At 39.7% G+C, this 16860-nt stretch overlaps 3 protein-coding genes across 6 annotated transcripts; 2 read left to right on the top strand and 1 right to left on the bottom strand.

Moving 5' to 3' along the window:
• Positions 1 to 197: 197 nt before the first annotated feature.
• Positions 198 to 10220, top strand: LOC116721505 (mucin-5AC-like). The gene is made up of 5 exons (XM_032565287.1): positions 198 to 499; positions 2377 to 2652; positions 6830 to 7045; positions 7128 to 7294; positions 8229 to 10220. Exons 1-5 carry the CDS (start codon positions 433 to 435, stop codon positions 8271 to 8273), a joined length of 771 nt encoding a protein of 256 aa, XP_032421178.1. The 5' UTR covers positions 198 to 432; the 3' UTR covers positions 8274 to 10220.
• Positions 4338 to 16356, top strand: dynlt5 (dynein light chain Tctex-type family member 5). 4 transcript variants are annotated; one of them, XM_032565288.1, is made up of 5 exons: positions 4338 to 4348; positions 14053 to 14310; positions 14431 to 14510; positions 15509 to 15633; positions 15719 to 16356. In XM_032565288.1, exons 2-5 carry the CDS (start codon positions 14210 to 14212, stop codon positions 15920 to 15922), a joined length of 510 nt encoding a protein of 169 aa, XP_032421179.1. In that variant the 5' UTR covers positions 4338 to 4348; positions 14053 to 14209; the 3' UTR covers positions 15923 to 16356. The 4 variants fall into 4 exon arrangements, with proteins under 4 accessions (XP_032421179.1, XP_032421182.1, XP_032421180.1 ...); XM_032565291.1 differs by lacking the exon at positions 4338 to 4348 and adding an exon at positions 13010 to 13818 and having other exon boundaries at positions 14184 to 14310; XM_032565289.1 differs by lacking the exon at positions 4338 to 4348 and adding an exon at positions 13010 to 13818 and having other exon boundaries at positions 14166 to 14310.
• Positions 10507 to 12884, bottom strand: mgst3a (microsomal glutathione S-transferase 3a). Its single transcript, XM_032565292.1, has 6 exons — positions 12739 to 12884; positions 12323 to 12483; positions 12150 to 12223; positions 11963 to 12020; positions 11765 to 11837; positions 10507 to 11031 (listed from the first exon to the last, which is right to left on the bottom strand). Exons 2-6 carry the CDS (start codon positions 12437 to 12439, stop codon positions 10889 to 10891), a joined length of 465 nt encoding a protein of 154 aa, XP_032421183.1. The 5' UTR covers positions 12440 to 12483; positions 12739 to 12884; the 3' UTR covers positions 10507 to 10888.
• Positions 16357 to 16860: the final 504 nt, after the last annotated feature.

Below are 16860 nucleotides of genomic sequence, written 5' to 3'. Positions count from 1 at the left end.
ACCCTTTAGGAGGCGCTCCTGACGCAGACAGCTGCGCCTCTGACGCACCGACGCCTGATTGGAGCAGCGCGGCACGAGCCACCGCAGTCGGATGCGGTGCAAGAATCTTCAAACGTAAAGTGATCGTGGACGGACAAGAGCGGAGTTTTCAGGAAGGGGCCACGATATGTATGGATGTTCTTTTTGAAACAAGAAAAAAAAAAAAAGTCTTTTCTTTTCCAACGCCCCCTCGCAGCCCCACCCACGCAGCGTGCTCCTCTTCTGCCCGACTCCCTCAGGATATTTTTAGCGCTTGGTGATGTGCCCTGTCAAATCACGTAACGGAAACAAACATCAGAGAGAGAGAGAGAGGGAAGGAGAGGACCGAGCTGCTGAGGAGAGGCGGTTGAACTGAGATCTGCAGAGAAAAGAAGGCAGAGGAAGCCCGATGAGATGAGATTTGAGATTCATTTGGTGTGCTTCTGGTTGCTGTTGGTTACCGGATCGCCGCAGACTGGAGGTAAGATGATGTTCTCATCCGTCAATATAAAATTCAGACTATATGCTTGCGTGTCCGTTTTGTCTTAACTGACAAATAATCTTCCTTTGGTTTTTACCTTTTTCATAAATTTTTCCCACATAGAACCACAAATTCGGTGCGTTTTGTTGCGGTTTTATTCTGCGGAGCATCATAATGAAGTAGATTTTGGTGTAGAAAATAAAGAAGGAAGCGTACGCTCCCAACGTAAGCTGTGCGTTGGTATTCAGACTCCATCGGTTAGTTGCATTTAAAGCTGGGTTGATTTTTTTCTTCTTCTTCTTCTTTTGCCTGTTGCATCTTGAAAAGTTGCTCCATCTCATTCAGGTTGGACAGAAAGCATCTGAGAACATCAATTTTCAGGTACGGTCATAGATTCTCAATTGGGTATAGGTCTGGGCTTTGATTAGACCAGGGCTGTCCAAACTTTTTCTTATGGACCAAAACCATAAACTCAAGGGTACTGTTGGGCCAATTTATTTATTTATATCTAAAACACCAAAAGTTTCATTGAGAATTTTGTTCTTGCTCAACAATGAACTAAACATGAAATACTTTAATTAAACAAAGCATATAGCCCAATTTTTTTTTTTTGTAGGAAAGGAATGTGTTAATCATTAAGATCAAAATCCTCCAAAACGTTTTGGTGTGTTTTCTTTATTGAAAGCGAGGCAAAACACTTTACTAATTTATTTTGGGCTCGACCGAAGGAAACTCGAAACGATTTGATCTTTTCTCAGCAATAAAAACATTCTTTAGGTGACTCTTTATTTGAAAAGAACCACACATTCCGTGGTTCTTTTAATAGTTTTGTACTAACTGAATATAAAAATATCCACGTCAACCATTTGCACTGGTGAGACAAATTTGTATCATTCCGGGGCCGCACAAAATCAGTTCAGGGGCCAGAAAGAGTCCTTTCTTCACATCTATTGTTTGTTGCGTGCTAGCGACATTAGCATGCTAGCATTCTAAGTGAAGCCTGTAACCTGAGATGGAGTCGGAGCATTTTATCAGTTCTGACACTGCACCCCCTAACTTGATGGTAAGACCGGCAGCTGTCTTGAACATTTTCCACTTGTGAACGGTCCTTTTTTCCATTAATGAACTGCAAGCAGTCAAAAAGACTTCCCCTACATCCCTTCCTATCTTGATGAGCATCGCTTCTCTTATTTCACTGCCGAAACCTGAACCTAAAGATCAGCAAAGACGATTTTTGTGCAACGGAGGCATTTGCACACATGTATTCTTTGTTTTTCATAAGAAATAAAATAAAATAGCCATCCTCGTCAGTGTAATTTGTCAGTTTTTTTTGTGTGTGTGTGACGTCACGCGAGATCACGCTCCCACAGCTCCGCGCTCATCAGCTACAATCAACTACAATTAGTTTTAGCTGTCATGTTGTCAACATAACGCGTCAAATCCTAAGTGCTTTCCCACTAATTGTCAACAGGATCACATCTTGGACATGCCCGACTTGGACAACAAGGTCCAAGGGAAAAAGTTTTTATAAAAAAAATATTAGCAAGGTATAGGGCTGTTATGCTAGCTTGACTTTGACAACCTCAACATGTAAGTATGCTGCAGATTTTGGTGTGTTTTGGTTAAGTTTAACAGAAAAGATGAAGAAGGTGACCCACACACCAACCTTCTGACATATCATCAGTATAGCAGATGACATGTCATCATCCGCTAATTAGCTCATTTAAATTAATGTAAAAAGAATTAATTAGCAAATCAACAACCGCGTTGTTCAGATGATCACTTATTAATAATTGCAAAACAAATAAACAGCCTGAAAACATCGCACTTTTGTGGACTGAATGAATAATTCCAATAATTGCGTTGTTATTTTACAGGTGAGAGCCATGCTTTGCCTACTTCCTTTACCTCAACCCCATTTCCTGCTCCTGCTGAGACCCCCGTGAACGAGTTTCCGCGGCAGACACAATACCCTGCAGGCAGGAATGAAACTTCAGGTGATCTCCCAGCCTCTGCCGCCACCGCCGCCCCGACGGAAAGCACAGTCCGATCAGAGACATCAGCAGATGCAGGACACCCGCACGTCTCAAGTTCCACTAAAGCCACATCTCAGTTCACAAATGCGCCCACTGTCACAACTCCATCTCTCTCAGGTAGCCATCTTTACTTGCTTCTCTCGCTGTAGTGCCTCACAAAATATCCACGCCCCTTAAGTGGCAAACGTTAGAGCATGTAATTGTGTATTTATGCAATTGACCAACACAAAACCAGGGCAGAATTTGGAAATGTTAGGAAAATAAATACAGGTCCCTATATATATATATTTCACAATATATTATTACTTGTATATTTATTCTAGATTTTTTAAAATGTATTTTCAAAAAATGTTTCTGTGTGCAGTGACAATAAAGTAAGTTCAACTCGTAACTTTACAGAAATCCTCCACTCAGTTGGGGGAAATGTGTTGCCAAGGCAACTGTTGGTCATTCGCTCCCTAAATGTGTCAGTGAGTGAAAAGATTAGGCAAGAAGAAAACCTTATTGAGAAAAAATAAGTCAAAGGAAATTCTGACAACCAATGAGAGCCAGGAGGCGGGCCTTAACACTGTCAATCATCCTTATGTATGGTACTTGCTGCTAAATGTACTATTGGTGGAGAAATTACTCACCGTTCCAGGAAAACGTTTTTATCCGCCATCATTGTGGCCATGCTAACCAGCCTTAGCATTGATGTCAGGTGGGGGGAAGAACAGCACATTCACAAGAGTGATTGACAGTGTTAAGACCCTCCTCCTGGCTCTGATTGGTTGTTTTTAATAAGCATTGGAAGAAGGCAGAGAAGCATGATTTTTTTTTTTCTTTTTTCCACAAATTATCTGTCTCATACCAAACTGTCACAACTTAGAGGCAGTTTTAACAAAAGTGTAAAAAAAAATTTTTTCTAAAGTCCATTTATTAGGTTGTCATATTAAACAAATGTAAATAAAGTAAGCTAATTTGATTACATTCGACAAATTAACCCATTTTTGTCTTAAGTAGGAGCTCCATTCTCTTTTTTTTAGTGTAACTATGGTGTTAAACTAAAACTACACATTTCACTGAACTCCCCATTCCTACGGAGAACAGGATGGTCTTCATGCTAATGGGAGCTTTGGGAACATGAGGGAATACAAGCAATACTAAACATTTATCACCTACTAACCCCTACATATCCAAAGCTGCCAGAGGCACACCCTAAAACACTAATTGCTGGAAGCAAAGCAAAATGTGACTTGACAGTATTCTGAACAGCACCTGGCTACAAATGCAAATCTGAAAATCCAGTTTTTTCCACTTTACCATTGTAAAGTGTTCCCTGCTCGGTGTCGGTTTATCATCTAAAATCCGAACAAACTGCAGTCTGTGGTTGGGATGCGACAAAATGCTCACTACTTTGCGTTACCACCCCAATGCCTTTTTATTTTCTTTGCAAGGTTTTGCAAACTGTGGCTCATTATTTTCATCTGCACTAATGTGACAGCTTTGTTTATTTCTGGCCTTCTGGGTCTGCAACTTCTCCATTTCAGTGTGTTTTCTTTGTCCAGACGAAAGCCTTAAAATATAGCAGCCCTCACAATAAAACGCTGCCTGTTTGCAAACGCGGGCCAATTTCCCAGACTCGGTTTCCCTGCCAGCGGCGTTACGGGAAAACAGTCCTGCCCTGACCTCCACTAGTGTTGTAGAGTTATTGAAGAGATTCCCTTTTTCCAGACCGGGTAAATATAAATATAACCCCCTCAGCCGATGCTGGGTGACTATTTTAGGAGAAATAACCAAAAGCGAGAGTAAATCCAACCTCACTCATTTTTTAGTACGTTTTTTTTCTTTCTTCCTTTTTCTTTACTGGTTATGCAACATCAAGCCAAACCTGAACAACAACCTCTTTAAAAAATCTGTTAATAGATAAATTAAGTCTTTCTAATTAACTTCAATTACTGTTAGAAGAAAAAAGAAAGTACACCCTTTTTGAATCCTAGCATCTTACGTAGATGAGACCTGGCCTTAACCAGATCTGAAATGATTTAGTACTTGTCACATTGTGTAGAGATTTGGGGAAACCACAATGAAACCAACCTCTGACCTTTTTGTACTCTGCAAGAAAAAACAACCCAAAAACCAATAAATCGTGATGAGTCGATTAATTGAACAGTCGTCAACTAACTGAATAATCGATTAATCGTTAACTGGAGTATACAGGCTCAAAAAAGGAATATTTGCTGAAAGACCAGCACACTCCGAGCAGTAAAAAAAAAAGAAAAGAAAACAAGTAGTTTTAGCATTTAAGAAAAAAAACAAACTTTGGTCTGTAAATATGTTCAATCCAAATTTTGTCATGTGGCATAATTTTAGCTTTACTAAAAAAAAATCTAGTAGGCACCTTTTTCTGTTCATTTATTAATCAGTTAATCCAATGAACACCAGCAGGTTCACCTCTCAAATAAGTAACATAAGCTTTGTAGTACAGGTGGGAATTTATCGTATCGTTTATCATTTATCGTGATAAATTTCTCATGACAAGAATCTTGATTTATCGTTGTCACAATAAATTCCAATTGATGTTTAACCCCCCCCCCCTCCAAAACTGTACATGTTGTTAATTTGACTATTTTCTCCACTATTTTGTTAATGAGTGCATCAATAAATATCAGTGAATTTGAAAACATGATTAAATGCAGTTAGTGTGTGCAATTTAGTGATACAAACCATGCTCCTTTATATGACTGGTAAGGAAACTATGACCCACACAGGGAATCATTGGCTTCTATTTTCCATAGGAAATGAAATCATTTTTGAAAACGGCTTATTGTATTTGCTCAGGTTAACTTTGTTTGGTAATAAAATTTGTTTGATGCTCTGAAGCAGTGAAGTGTGACCAGAAACAGCAAACACAGAGGATATTGGCAAAGGAGTACATTTCCACAGCACTGCACATCCTGTTTCGTCAATCATATGCAGTACAAACCATCACTACTTTCCCCAAATCCTCACCTGTTGTTAAAAACCGAGACTCCGATGTTGAAGCCTGAAATATGTGGAACACGTACCTCAAAATAATCTGCCTTCTGTGTTAGTTTCTGTTTTGCTCTCAGTGCATTGACATTCCAGTGGCTAATCTGTAAACACCATTTGTTGATTAAATGTGTAACGTTTAGTAGAAAGATTACAGAGTTCAAGGAATTTGGAACAACTGTTTTGTTTTTTTCTCTCAATCAGTTTAACAAGAGAGGGAGATGGGAGAATCTACTAATAACAAATCGTGTTATTTAGATATCCTTAATTTATAGTGATTTTTTGTTGTAGCATGTTGGTTTTTTTCTCCTTTTCTTTCCTACTTCCACCCACAATAACTGTGTGACCCTAGATTATTCACTTGGACTCCCTTTTTTCTTCTGTGTTCTTGTTATTTGTTCAGATATCTAATTGGTTATTCTGTAGATCTACACCGCTACATATTTTTGCAAACTCACAAACACTTTTACAAAATATGTAAAGAAACATCAACATTTACAATGTTTTTTCTTCACTCTTCAATAATTATTGCGTTCATTTAGCATAAAAGCTGCATCATGCTGTCTGCCATGAGATCTACATTTTGTTTCCAGATAATACAATTTTTCAGCACAATCCCCTCTTTTAATTATAATAAAATGTGTAACACTTCTTATCATAATATTAATCAACAAGTTTAATTTATTCCTACAGTTCCCATGGTATTTTTCTTGTTAGAAACGTTTCCATTTCTTGCTTGATGAATTTGACTGGCAGACGATCAAAAAGATTTGCATCAAAAAGAACAGTTAAATCAATTATTTTAACTTATATTTTATTTTTTTTAAAAACATAATTGAATAACAGATCAATTTAAAGTACAAAATGTATGGGGTTCCATTTTATTTTTAGTTTTGCTTTTATTTTTTTTCCCCCTCATCTTCCTACAGCGCCCTCTGTCGGCCACCACTTTCAAAAGCACCGTGTTAGTCTGTAGTGTTTGTTTTGCACACTCTAATTGGTGAATTAAAACAAATAAAATATTTAAAAGAATGTAAAAACTAGAAAGTTATTTGCACAGAATGTGCTGCACCCCCATCACCATTATTGTTATTATGTTGGTGTGATGACTGCAAAGCCAAACAGGTTCTATGTTTTTTAAAGAAAATTCTTGGTATTATTGTGCATAGATAGTTTTTGCTATACATTATGGACAGCAGCTTCGTTGTGGGGGGGAGCGATCGGGTTTCAGGAGCAGGGTGACCTCTGCTCTCCGTCCTGTTTTGAACCGAAACACTTTCAGCCGCCGCAGACGGCCTTTCATCGGCACCGACCGCTGCGAGCTCCACCCCTCAGCAGGCCACCTCCCGTAGGTACTCCCCGACCGGCGAGGCCCACTCCACCTTTTCATCTGGAGCCACGACCCCCGCCTCTACCGCACACACACCAGCTCCTGCTTGGGTCCCTGTGGGGCCCACACACCGGGAGTTTCCGTCGGAGCTGAACATCGGCGATGACGGTCAGGAGACGTAGCAAGCGTGACTTCCTTTTAAAGTTTGAATTTATGATGTCGTTTTAATGATTTGTTCTCCATCGTGTAGACTCGAAGGGGTCCCGCCGCCACTCCAGCTCTCCTCTGGACCCCCTGCTGGCCGGTCTGCTGGCAGTGTTCATCGTTACCACAGCTGTGGTCTTCACTGTCCTCTTCGTCAAGTTCCGCCAGCGGGTGAACCACCCTGAGTTCCACCGGCTGCAGGACCTTCCCATGGTAAGGGGCCACTCCATCAACACACTCTCTACTCTAGTCTTTGTTGTTCTCCATCAGTTTTTACAGTATTGTTATTCGTTGCCTAGCATGTTTCAATTCACAGGAAGTGATCTATCTGCCAGTTATCTTCCTGTTGTGACCGGACTGGTGGCATTAGGTTCAAAGAAAATGGCTCCTAGTGCTCTATTGTCATGAAGTCACACTGACAGAATTACTGGGCAGGAAATGTGGTAATAACTCTCAAAATCTCCTGGCTAAAGAGGCAGTATTATGTGTGTTTCCATGCACATTGTGCCATTTTATTGCATAATCAAGTCAGGTGTTATATAAAAAAATGCTGCATGCATTAAATATGACTAAAAAGAAATTTGTCTTTGTAATTTAACGCCTCAAAATTGGGCCTCTGTTTCTTTAAGAAACTCCTGCTCAGGAAGTGATCACAACATGGCTCTCCTGCCCACCTTTTAACAATGTTTTTACCAGCATTTCACTGAGCAGTAGGTCCTGTAATGAGCTCAGCGCACGCGCAGTTCCACCAGGTGTTTGCTAATTGATGCTGGCTAGTTTGAAGGAGCTGAGTGGGTTAAAGATCGGAAGCCTGCAAACAAGGAAGCTTCTGGGCATCAAAGGCGTTGCTAGAGCCACCCAGGCGTTTTGCACAACTGAATGGTTGCTATGGAGATTAAAGGATTTCTCAAACATGCATGAAATAATCAACATAGCAATCCCGGTGTGTTTTTTGATGAGAGAATTAAATTGCATGACGCGAAGCTCAAAAACATTGATTTTAGGTAATACTGCCCCTTTAAGAAAGGAAACAAAAATGATCTGCTTCCATTTTTGCTAAACAAACAAGTAAGTCTCCTTCTCTACGGGCGTTGCTGTTGCTTCTCCTCTAAGGTCATCATGTTACAGTTTGTAATTCTCTCTGTAGGACGATTTGATGGAGGACACGCCCCTCTCACCGTACGCCCACTGACGGATTCTCCTCTCGACTCCGTCACTCGCGCCATGGAGAGAACATGTGTTGAAAAAGAAGCAGCTTTTTGGATACGTGGAGAAGCATACGTCTTCAAGATTAGTCCAAATTACTGACTTCTCTGTTTAAGACTCGCTGTTGAAACGATTATTTAGTTATTTTGTCGTTGTTTGAATCATCAAAGGTTGTAGAGTCACCTAATCTTTCTTCCACATTCCTGTCTAAGTCCTGGAGACTTTTCACTCTCACACAAAAAGTGCAAATTCAAGGCACTTTTGCACAAATAGCAGCACTTTCAACGTGACATGTATTACACTGCCCTCTAGTGGACATATGAGATAACGTAGGTCGAAAAATCTATCCTGGACAAATAAAAAACCTCAGGTGATTGTCAGTCTGAATGAGGATTTGGGGTTCGGACTGAGAAACATCACTGGAGATGATTTAGGTGACCAAATATGAGTGAAGTGCACTTTTAATCCAAACTGCTGCCTTAAAGCTGCGTGAGGTAATACAGAAAGTTCACACGTAAATTATATTTTTACTCTACAGTATTTGAAAAACCAGATGCACCAGTAACATTTTTTTTTTAACCAAGAAAAACCTTTCAGTGGTTGAAATCAGGAATACGTGGCGGTGTTTGGTAAACGTTGTTGTGAAACTTCTCAGTATCGTTTCATCTTGGAATAAGAATCCCGAAGTTGGTGATTGTTCCTTAAATTGAATGTTAAATGTGCCAACGCACATTACTTCCCAACCTGGGTAGTAAAAGTGCTACAATGAACACACATAAGAAGTTCAAGTGAAACTGAAGGCTGTTGTGTGTGTCTGAGCGCCGGGTGTCTTGCAAAAGCATTCCTAGCCGTTGAGCTTTTCTCACGTTTCGTCGTGCTGCAACCACAAACGTCAGCATATTTCAATGGGCTGTTATATCAAAGAGAAACACAGATTAGTGCAGAATAGAAAAAAAAATTAAGTAAAGAAAGTCCAATCCAGTTGCCTCCAGTCAACTCATGAGTAATGTATTATCAAACAATATCTAAAGCTTTGGAAATCTCACAAAATATTGTTCGATAGTTCATCTGAAAATTAAAATAGCAGAAGCAGTCAGTGTTGCAACAAATCCAAAGAGGCCTCTGACTGAAGACTGTTGGTATATGACCAACAGCTCAAGTTCCAGGTGGTAGGGACAATTTCCATAATAACATGCTGGATGACATCATTAGTTGTTTTTAGCACTGCTAATGCTAATCTGCCTCATTTGCTTTTGCCTCTCTTTAAATCTTTTGAAATTTGCTGGTCAGATGCTGTTTAAGTAAGATTGCACCCCTTGTTTTACGAACAACTTCCATCTCTATGCAAGTAAAGCAGGTATAGAATCCAAGACTGGTAGCCTGAAGTAGGACGCGATATTAAAATATTTTTGCGATGGTAGTTAATATTGCGACATCAGTTGCGATATATCTCTTCTCCTCCTAATCTGTGCTTCATGCGCTACATGATCTTTAGCATTTTTGACAATGTCTGGCTAAATATTGCATTTTTATCATTAGGATTAAAACAAAAAAAACTTTTAAAACGTGTCAGGCAACAATTATTGCATGCCAAACCATCTTTTGCGACATGAATACTGCGCACACTATGATATTTTTGCGATATGTTGTGCATCCCTAGCTCGAAGTGCAGGAAAAGGCAATCCTGCAAAATATCGACCTATGTAGGCTGAATAAAGGCACGCCACACCTTTCAGATTTTTATCTCGCTTGTAGTTGCAAGCTGACAGAATGTGGAGAAAGTTCAAGGGCTTTGAATTGTGCAAGATTCTCCGCTCTACCAGAGTTTTGCTTTATTCTCTCTAAGGATTTTACGTGTTTAAAATGTAATAATTTAAATGACATGAAAGATCACTTGTTTAGTAATAAAAAAATAAAAAAAACATAAAACCAACAGTAAGTCTTCCTTTGATATTGTGGGTGGGGAACATTACACTGCTTTGTTTTTAACCTGCTTGTCAGGTATTAACCGTGATTTATGATAATTAAGTAAATAAGTTATTGCTCCTGTCTGAACCGGCACGGCGGACTTTAAACAATAACTGTTAAAAAAAAAAAGCGCTCCCTTTACACACACACACACCTAAGTAAACACACCCTCACATTCTTTCATTCAGCCCCACACCTTCTATAATAAACATAATAAGGCTGTGTTATCTGTAGATAAAGAGTGTAAAAAGTAGAAGTGTAGAGATTTTTAATATACAAAAGTCAAAATTAACTTCTGGCTTCAGGCAATCATGACAGTAAGAACATGTATATCATGCAGGCTTAATGCAGACAGATGGAAGTCGTGTTGAGACCGACTGATCATCTTCAGTGCAAAAATTACACAACAAAAGCCACGATTTCTCCACAACGAGTGTCCGGCTATTACCTTACGCAGGTGAACTCATCTCAAATGGGAGTGGCTGGATCTAGAAAAGACCAGTCCGATTACTTTCCAGCTTCAAAACAACCAGTTAAGCAGGTCAGAGTTGAGCGGATAAGCTACGAGATATACTACGCGCAGTCGCCATAAAAAAAATTATTCGGACGGCCGACATCAGCAAATCTAAATCGTTAGTGGTAGGGTGCACCGCCCAACAGCCGCGGGCGTGCAGGTCCCTTCCAGCCCAGCAGGTGGCCCCCGTAGCTCAGAGTGGCCAGCATCAGCCCCAACAAGGCAACGTTTCCAAACGCACCCCTCATCCTCTTCTTGGGATCTGGCATAAAAGGACAGCAACGACAATTTTTAGCACACAGGATATTATGTAAATAAAAATGTAAAAATAGAGTGGCAGGACGGCTGCCCAGCTTCTATGAGGTCACGCGGTAAAAATTAACAGTATTAGTTTGATTTATTTTTCTTGTCATAAAGGGGAAAAAAAAAATGTGAGTGTTCATTTTAACATTCTCACCTTGTTATTCCTACATTTAGAAATGTCAGAGTTCCACACTAAATATCTAGTTAGGAAGCTAAATATTTAGTTCCCAAATAAATGTATTTTAACTAAATATTTATTGTTCAAGCTAAATGTTTAGCTCAGGCCTACATTTATGGCATATTTAGGTTGCTAAGTTGGCAACTAAAATGTTTTGCTAACTAGCTAAATAACTAGCTTAATATTTAACTAGTGAGCTAAATATTTAAACTAAATACTTAGTTAGCAAAAATAAATATTTAACTTTGAGCTAAATATTAGTCTTCTAACTAAGCATTTCATTTGTGATACATTTTCAAATATTTTATGAACTACATGTTTGACTTGTGAATGAAATATTTACTGTAGAACATTTAGAAATGTAGAAAAAACGTGGTGAAAATATAACTTTGAAAAAAATGTACACCCGTGGTTCTTTTTTTCTCCTTCTCTCTCTGTGACAGGCTAAATAAACCAAATTATTTCTGTTTGGTTTTTTTTTTACTGTGTAACTTTCCAAACCGCCTCGTCTCACCTCCAGTGGAGTATCCATGTGCGTACACCTCTCTGCTAACGATCCACACGGCTCCGAGCCCACTCACTAGACGCTGTGAAACACACACAAAGGAAACAAATCAGCGTTGGCTTCAGCTGCTGGGATGCGATCGCATCACCCATATTTGGATGGGACTACAGCGGCATGCGAGTGCAAAAACAAAACAAAAAAGCTCACGGGGCAATGCAAACCACCAACTGCCAGGCAGAAGAGAAAGGGGGGGTAAATCTCCAGCCTGTTGAAAGGTGATAAGAGATTGTTAACCTTCATCTGCTCTTCCTCCCCCCCTTATCAGTAGGTAAAACCAGAAGGTGTGTGCGGGCTTCTCTGGTTTCTACCTCTACGTTTTGCAGCTGATACCTACGTGTTCTGGTGTGCACGCTGGATGCAGTTGAAGATGTGTCCATGTTCCGGATCATCACTGTACATTTTTGGGTACTGCAAGGGAGGGGGGGGAAAAAGAGAAAAAAAAGCAAATTACTCTCCCCCCTCATTCCCACTACACAGCTCAAAAAGTGACCTCACCCTCCGGCTCACCCGCACGTTGTACTTCTTCCTGGCTTTTCCCACATTAACGGCCAGGTGTCCAATCATGATCATGCTGGCAACACCAGTCAGCACAACGTAGCCGTACTCCTTAGAAAACGCACCCATTCTTTCAGAGCTGGCGGAGGTAACACTTAGAGAAGTGTTAAAAACTAAAGTAAACACAAAGAACAACCAGAGATGTAGGCTTGTTGTTTCACATCGAAGATATGCAAACGGATTTGTGATGAAACAAACTCGTCCGGCCGCGTGAAAATAAAAGGGAAAGTGAGCCGAAGGAATGGAAGCGAACAGCCCAGGCTGAGCAAGGACGAATGAACGAGCGGGAAGGTCGAACAAGAAACGCAGCGCAAACATGGCCAGAAAAGCGGACAGGAAACACAAGTTCTATTTTAGGAGCTTCTTACCCGAAAACTGGGAGAGAGGTTGAGTCCGACCCTGACGGTAGAGACGCTGCAGTGTCAGAGCGAGCGAGCGCTGCGAAGCTTTCTCCTACAGCTGCTTCGGTTTCCGCGTGCCTGCGTGATTACGTAAGGAGAGCGCACGCTTGGGGGGCGCGGTGTTGGAGAAAGAAAAATATTGGATTTTTCTTTTTTGTTGTTTTGTTTTTAAGGCAGTTTCAACATTTTTACGCACACAATTTCAAAATTATGAGCGTTTCTGCGTTTCTCAAAAAAATTTTACGCACATAATTTCAAAATTATGCGCGTAAAAATAATAACGGCTATCAAACGGCTGACGTTTGATACACGTCAGCCGTGTATCAAACAGGTGGAGTTCTTTTGACCGCCTCATGTTATGACACCAGAGGGCGCTGTGAATGCACTGGATTGAAACGACGCTCACATGTTGGGATAGTTCTTCAAAAATGACTGGGCATTTTAGACTTTTTTTCTCCCTTTTCTTTTTTTTTTTTTAAAGTACTCAGCTAAATGTAACAAGTAAACCACCCACTTCTAACTGTCATTTACCCGAAGCAATATGTGGAATTAACTGGTGTTGCAGAATTATACATTTGTTATTTTGTTTTAAATGCTGTCTCCTTGTTTCAAGTTAAAAATATCCCTATAATAACGCAAAAGTGTAATGTGCTCTGAAAAGAGTAAATCTCTGTTACGCTTTTATTTATTTATTTTACTGTGCATTACTGAGGGAATCCATAAATATGAATGGTCTGAATCCCAGACCTCTGCATAAATAAATGTCGGTGTTACAGGAAGATCTGACAAAAATTAACCTTGACTTTAATTGAATTTAATTTGACCTATATTGAGTCACACTCAGGCATATAATGCCCATAAAATCTAGGCAAAAGGTCACAGTGTATGGCAAGCCGTTTTGCCATACACTGTGACGTTTTCACCTCACAGCCGTTGGTTGCACCCAACGAGTCACGAGCCCGCCCACCGAGGAGTCACGGTTGCTATGGTTACCGCGGACTCTGTTGCTTCATCTGGTTAAACCTGGAACAAGACGTCGAGAAATCGGTATAAACATTTTAAATTAGCTAGTATAGTAACATGTATTATAATTATAACATTTCAAAAGTATTGAAATAACCTTCAACATTTCACTAAACTTTGAATAAGCAAGCAGGTTTTTTTTAAAAAAAAAAAAAAAAGAACAACCCGAGCTTACGCTGTTAGTGGAGCTCAAAATTGTTTTTCACTTATTTTCTTTTTTGTTTCAAGTAAAGTTTAGTTTTGTCGAGACTTTATAAGAATGTCTTTAAGAGTTCATTATATACCTGTTATTTTCAAAATGTACACATGGAGCCATATTTAATGCAATGCAGAAACTAGCTTACGCTAGCTTACTCATAGCAACATTTCAGGTTAGCTTGAATTGCAAGGGAAGCTAAGGGAAGGAAAAGCAGCGATGTCTGAACAACCTAAGGAAAAACCACCAAAAGCAGAGAAGAAAGTCAAACTTCCCGCGGAGGGACCCAGAGCCAAAGAAAAAGCTGGCCGAATTAAGGAGTAAGTATCCTCCATGTCTGTTCTGCCTGATGAAATTGAAGTCTTATCCGGTCAGTAACTTATAATGTGTCTATTCTCTATTTTTACTTGCAACTTCTTTAACTGACCCATCATGTTCAGCCCTGCCAGTACGCATGTGGACGAGCATGTGACCCATGAAGATCCCACAGCTGCCATGATTCCGAATACTTACCAACTGGGTAAGCAAACATTCAGACTTAACGAGAACAGCAACACCATCACCAGCAGCTAATCTGAATCCAGTGCACCGAGTCTGATAATCATAGGTGCTCAGCTTTTGACATGACAGCTGGACTACCGATGGCTATAATGGGAAGAATTTGTAAACATTTGAGTCTATTGAGAGACTTAACCACAATTATTGGAAGTTAAACCAGAGACAGTGTATAGGCAAACAGTTAGAATTCAACCAATAACATTTGTGAAGCCAGTTGTATATTTCTTGTCCACATTTGAACGTATATTTTTTAAGAGAAATAATATAAGTTCACAAGAACCATTGATTTCCGCTATTAGCAAAAAAAAAAAGAAGAAAAAATCTGGTTTGTAATTAAGCCATAAAATGTTAATGAAATAGTAATAAACCTTTTAAATCGATCCTAACAGGGTGGCAAGTAAATATTTTGTCCGCAAGTTGAAATGTTCTTCCAGGGCTTAGTTCGGCATTAGCGGTATGTCAAAACTAAAACGGCATATAAACTAAAACTCTTACCAAACAGGTTCTTTGACAAATGTATGTCTTAGTAAAAGTCATATTGTATATTTAATAATACAACCTTAGTAAACATGTCACCCTTATTATTCTCTACTGGATGAAGCAGAATAATATTTGAATTAACGTCTTCCATCCAATTCTAATTTGTGGGTTTAGGCAGCATTTTACGGAAGCGTTAACCTAGCAACCTACGTATGTTGAGAAATATTTCCATTCTAATGAGTTTTACATTGTTAGAAAAATGGATCTTAAGGAGATACTGCTGCTTTCCTAGCTTAAATGCTTTTGTAGCATTTGCCACCAAAAACACGTTAAAATTTTCAGAACGTAATTAGTTTTGAACATTATGTTTTGTATATGTGTTATTTTCTCACCTATAAATTCCCTGGTATCCATAACATGTTTAGAACATTTAATGAATGCTTAAACAACTGGTCTATTTTTTTGTTTTTTGGTCTACAGGCCCTAATAAACCATTCCCTATCACTACTATCTCACACATACTGAAGGAAGAAATCACCCATCGCCTCCGGGATGTGCGATATGATCCAGTTCGCTCTCGAGAAATGACCCTAACTCTCTGTGAAGTAGGTGAAAACGTAGCTGACTTTTTTTTTGATCCCATCAGAACATCTGCCGAAATCAGAGCGCTTCTTTCTGACCTTGTTGAAGGTGATAAGGACCCGCATGAAGGAGTTTATGATCGCCAGGTATAAAACCGTCATCCTGGTCCACATCGGCCAGCTCAACGGCCAGGGGATGCAGATCAGCAGCCGCTGTCTGTGGGATCCAAACTTCGACACCTTTGTGTCCCACTCCTTCAAGAACACCTCTCTGTTCTGCAGCGCCACCGTGTATGGGATCTACTTTGAGTAAAACCGTCAGGTCAAGTTTTAGTTCGTCTCTCTTTGTCAAATGCTTTATCATTAAGCAAACACTTTGAAGTGGAAACTCTTGAGTAAGTGACTGTCTGAATGCAGTAGTTTGTGTTATCAGAAGTCACTTACCATGTTTTTCTCCTTTTTACAATGCTCAAGCTGTTGCAGAATCTCAAAGTATTCCGCCAAGGACGTTTTCCTTGTAGGATAAAAGCTACAAAATGTAAGGACTGGTTAGAGCCGGACCGAACGGGCTGATGTTGCAACTTCTGTACAGAACGGTGTTCTTACATGGAATGTTCTCCCAGATAGCAGAAGTGTATATAAAACAGAGGCATCTGTGAGGTGTTGCTCTGACTTTTCTGATTTTGTTGCGTTCAGAGCCTTTGAACGCTTGACCGCCTTCAAATAAAAGACTTGAAAGACAAAGTTGCAACTTTCTCAATTATTGAGCAGTTTCTCTACCTGCTTGGTTACAAATTTCCATCACACCGTAAAGATGACCGATATAAGCACATTTTCGTAGAGAGAAGAAAGCTGAGCTTTTGCTGCCGAAGAGTTAGCTGATGGTCACCAAATGGACGGCTCGAGATATCTGCTTGGCGAGGTGGCTGCTGTCAAGCAAACAATATAAATCTTTTATATACACGACATACCTGACGAGAACGACAAACAGAATGCAACCATGTTATGGGCTGCTTGCTCCAAGTCCTACACAAAACTAAAGTATATAGCAAAAATGAAGTTAATTCCTGCTACTTTACAATCATAATCCATTAAAGAATGGATTTATATGTTACAATGTTTTTGTGTTTGCTAAATTCCAGAAAATTTCAAAAATTTTAAGAAACATCTAAAACAATATATATTTGTATGCGTGTCTCACCCTAAACACTGATACCCTGAAAACAAATCTAATCTTAGGAAAGTTAGGCA

This window comes from Xiphophorus hellerii, chromosome 6 (genome assembly GCF_003331165.1).
Source record: "Xiphophorus hellerii strain 12219 chromosome 6, Xiphophorus_hellerii-4.1, whole genome shotgun sequence".
NCBI lineage: Eukaryota > Metazoa > Chordata > Actinopteri > Cyprinodontiformes > Poeciliidae > Xiphophorus > Xiphophorus hellerii.
The sequence above is the reverse complement of the archived record's forward strand: the minus strand, read 5'-3'. Positions and strand labels throughout refer to the sequence as shown.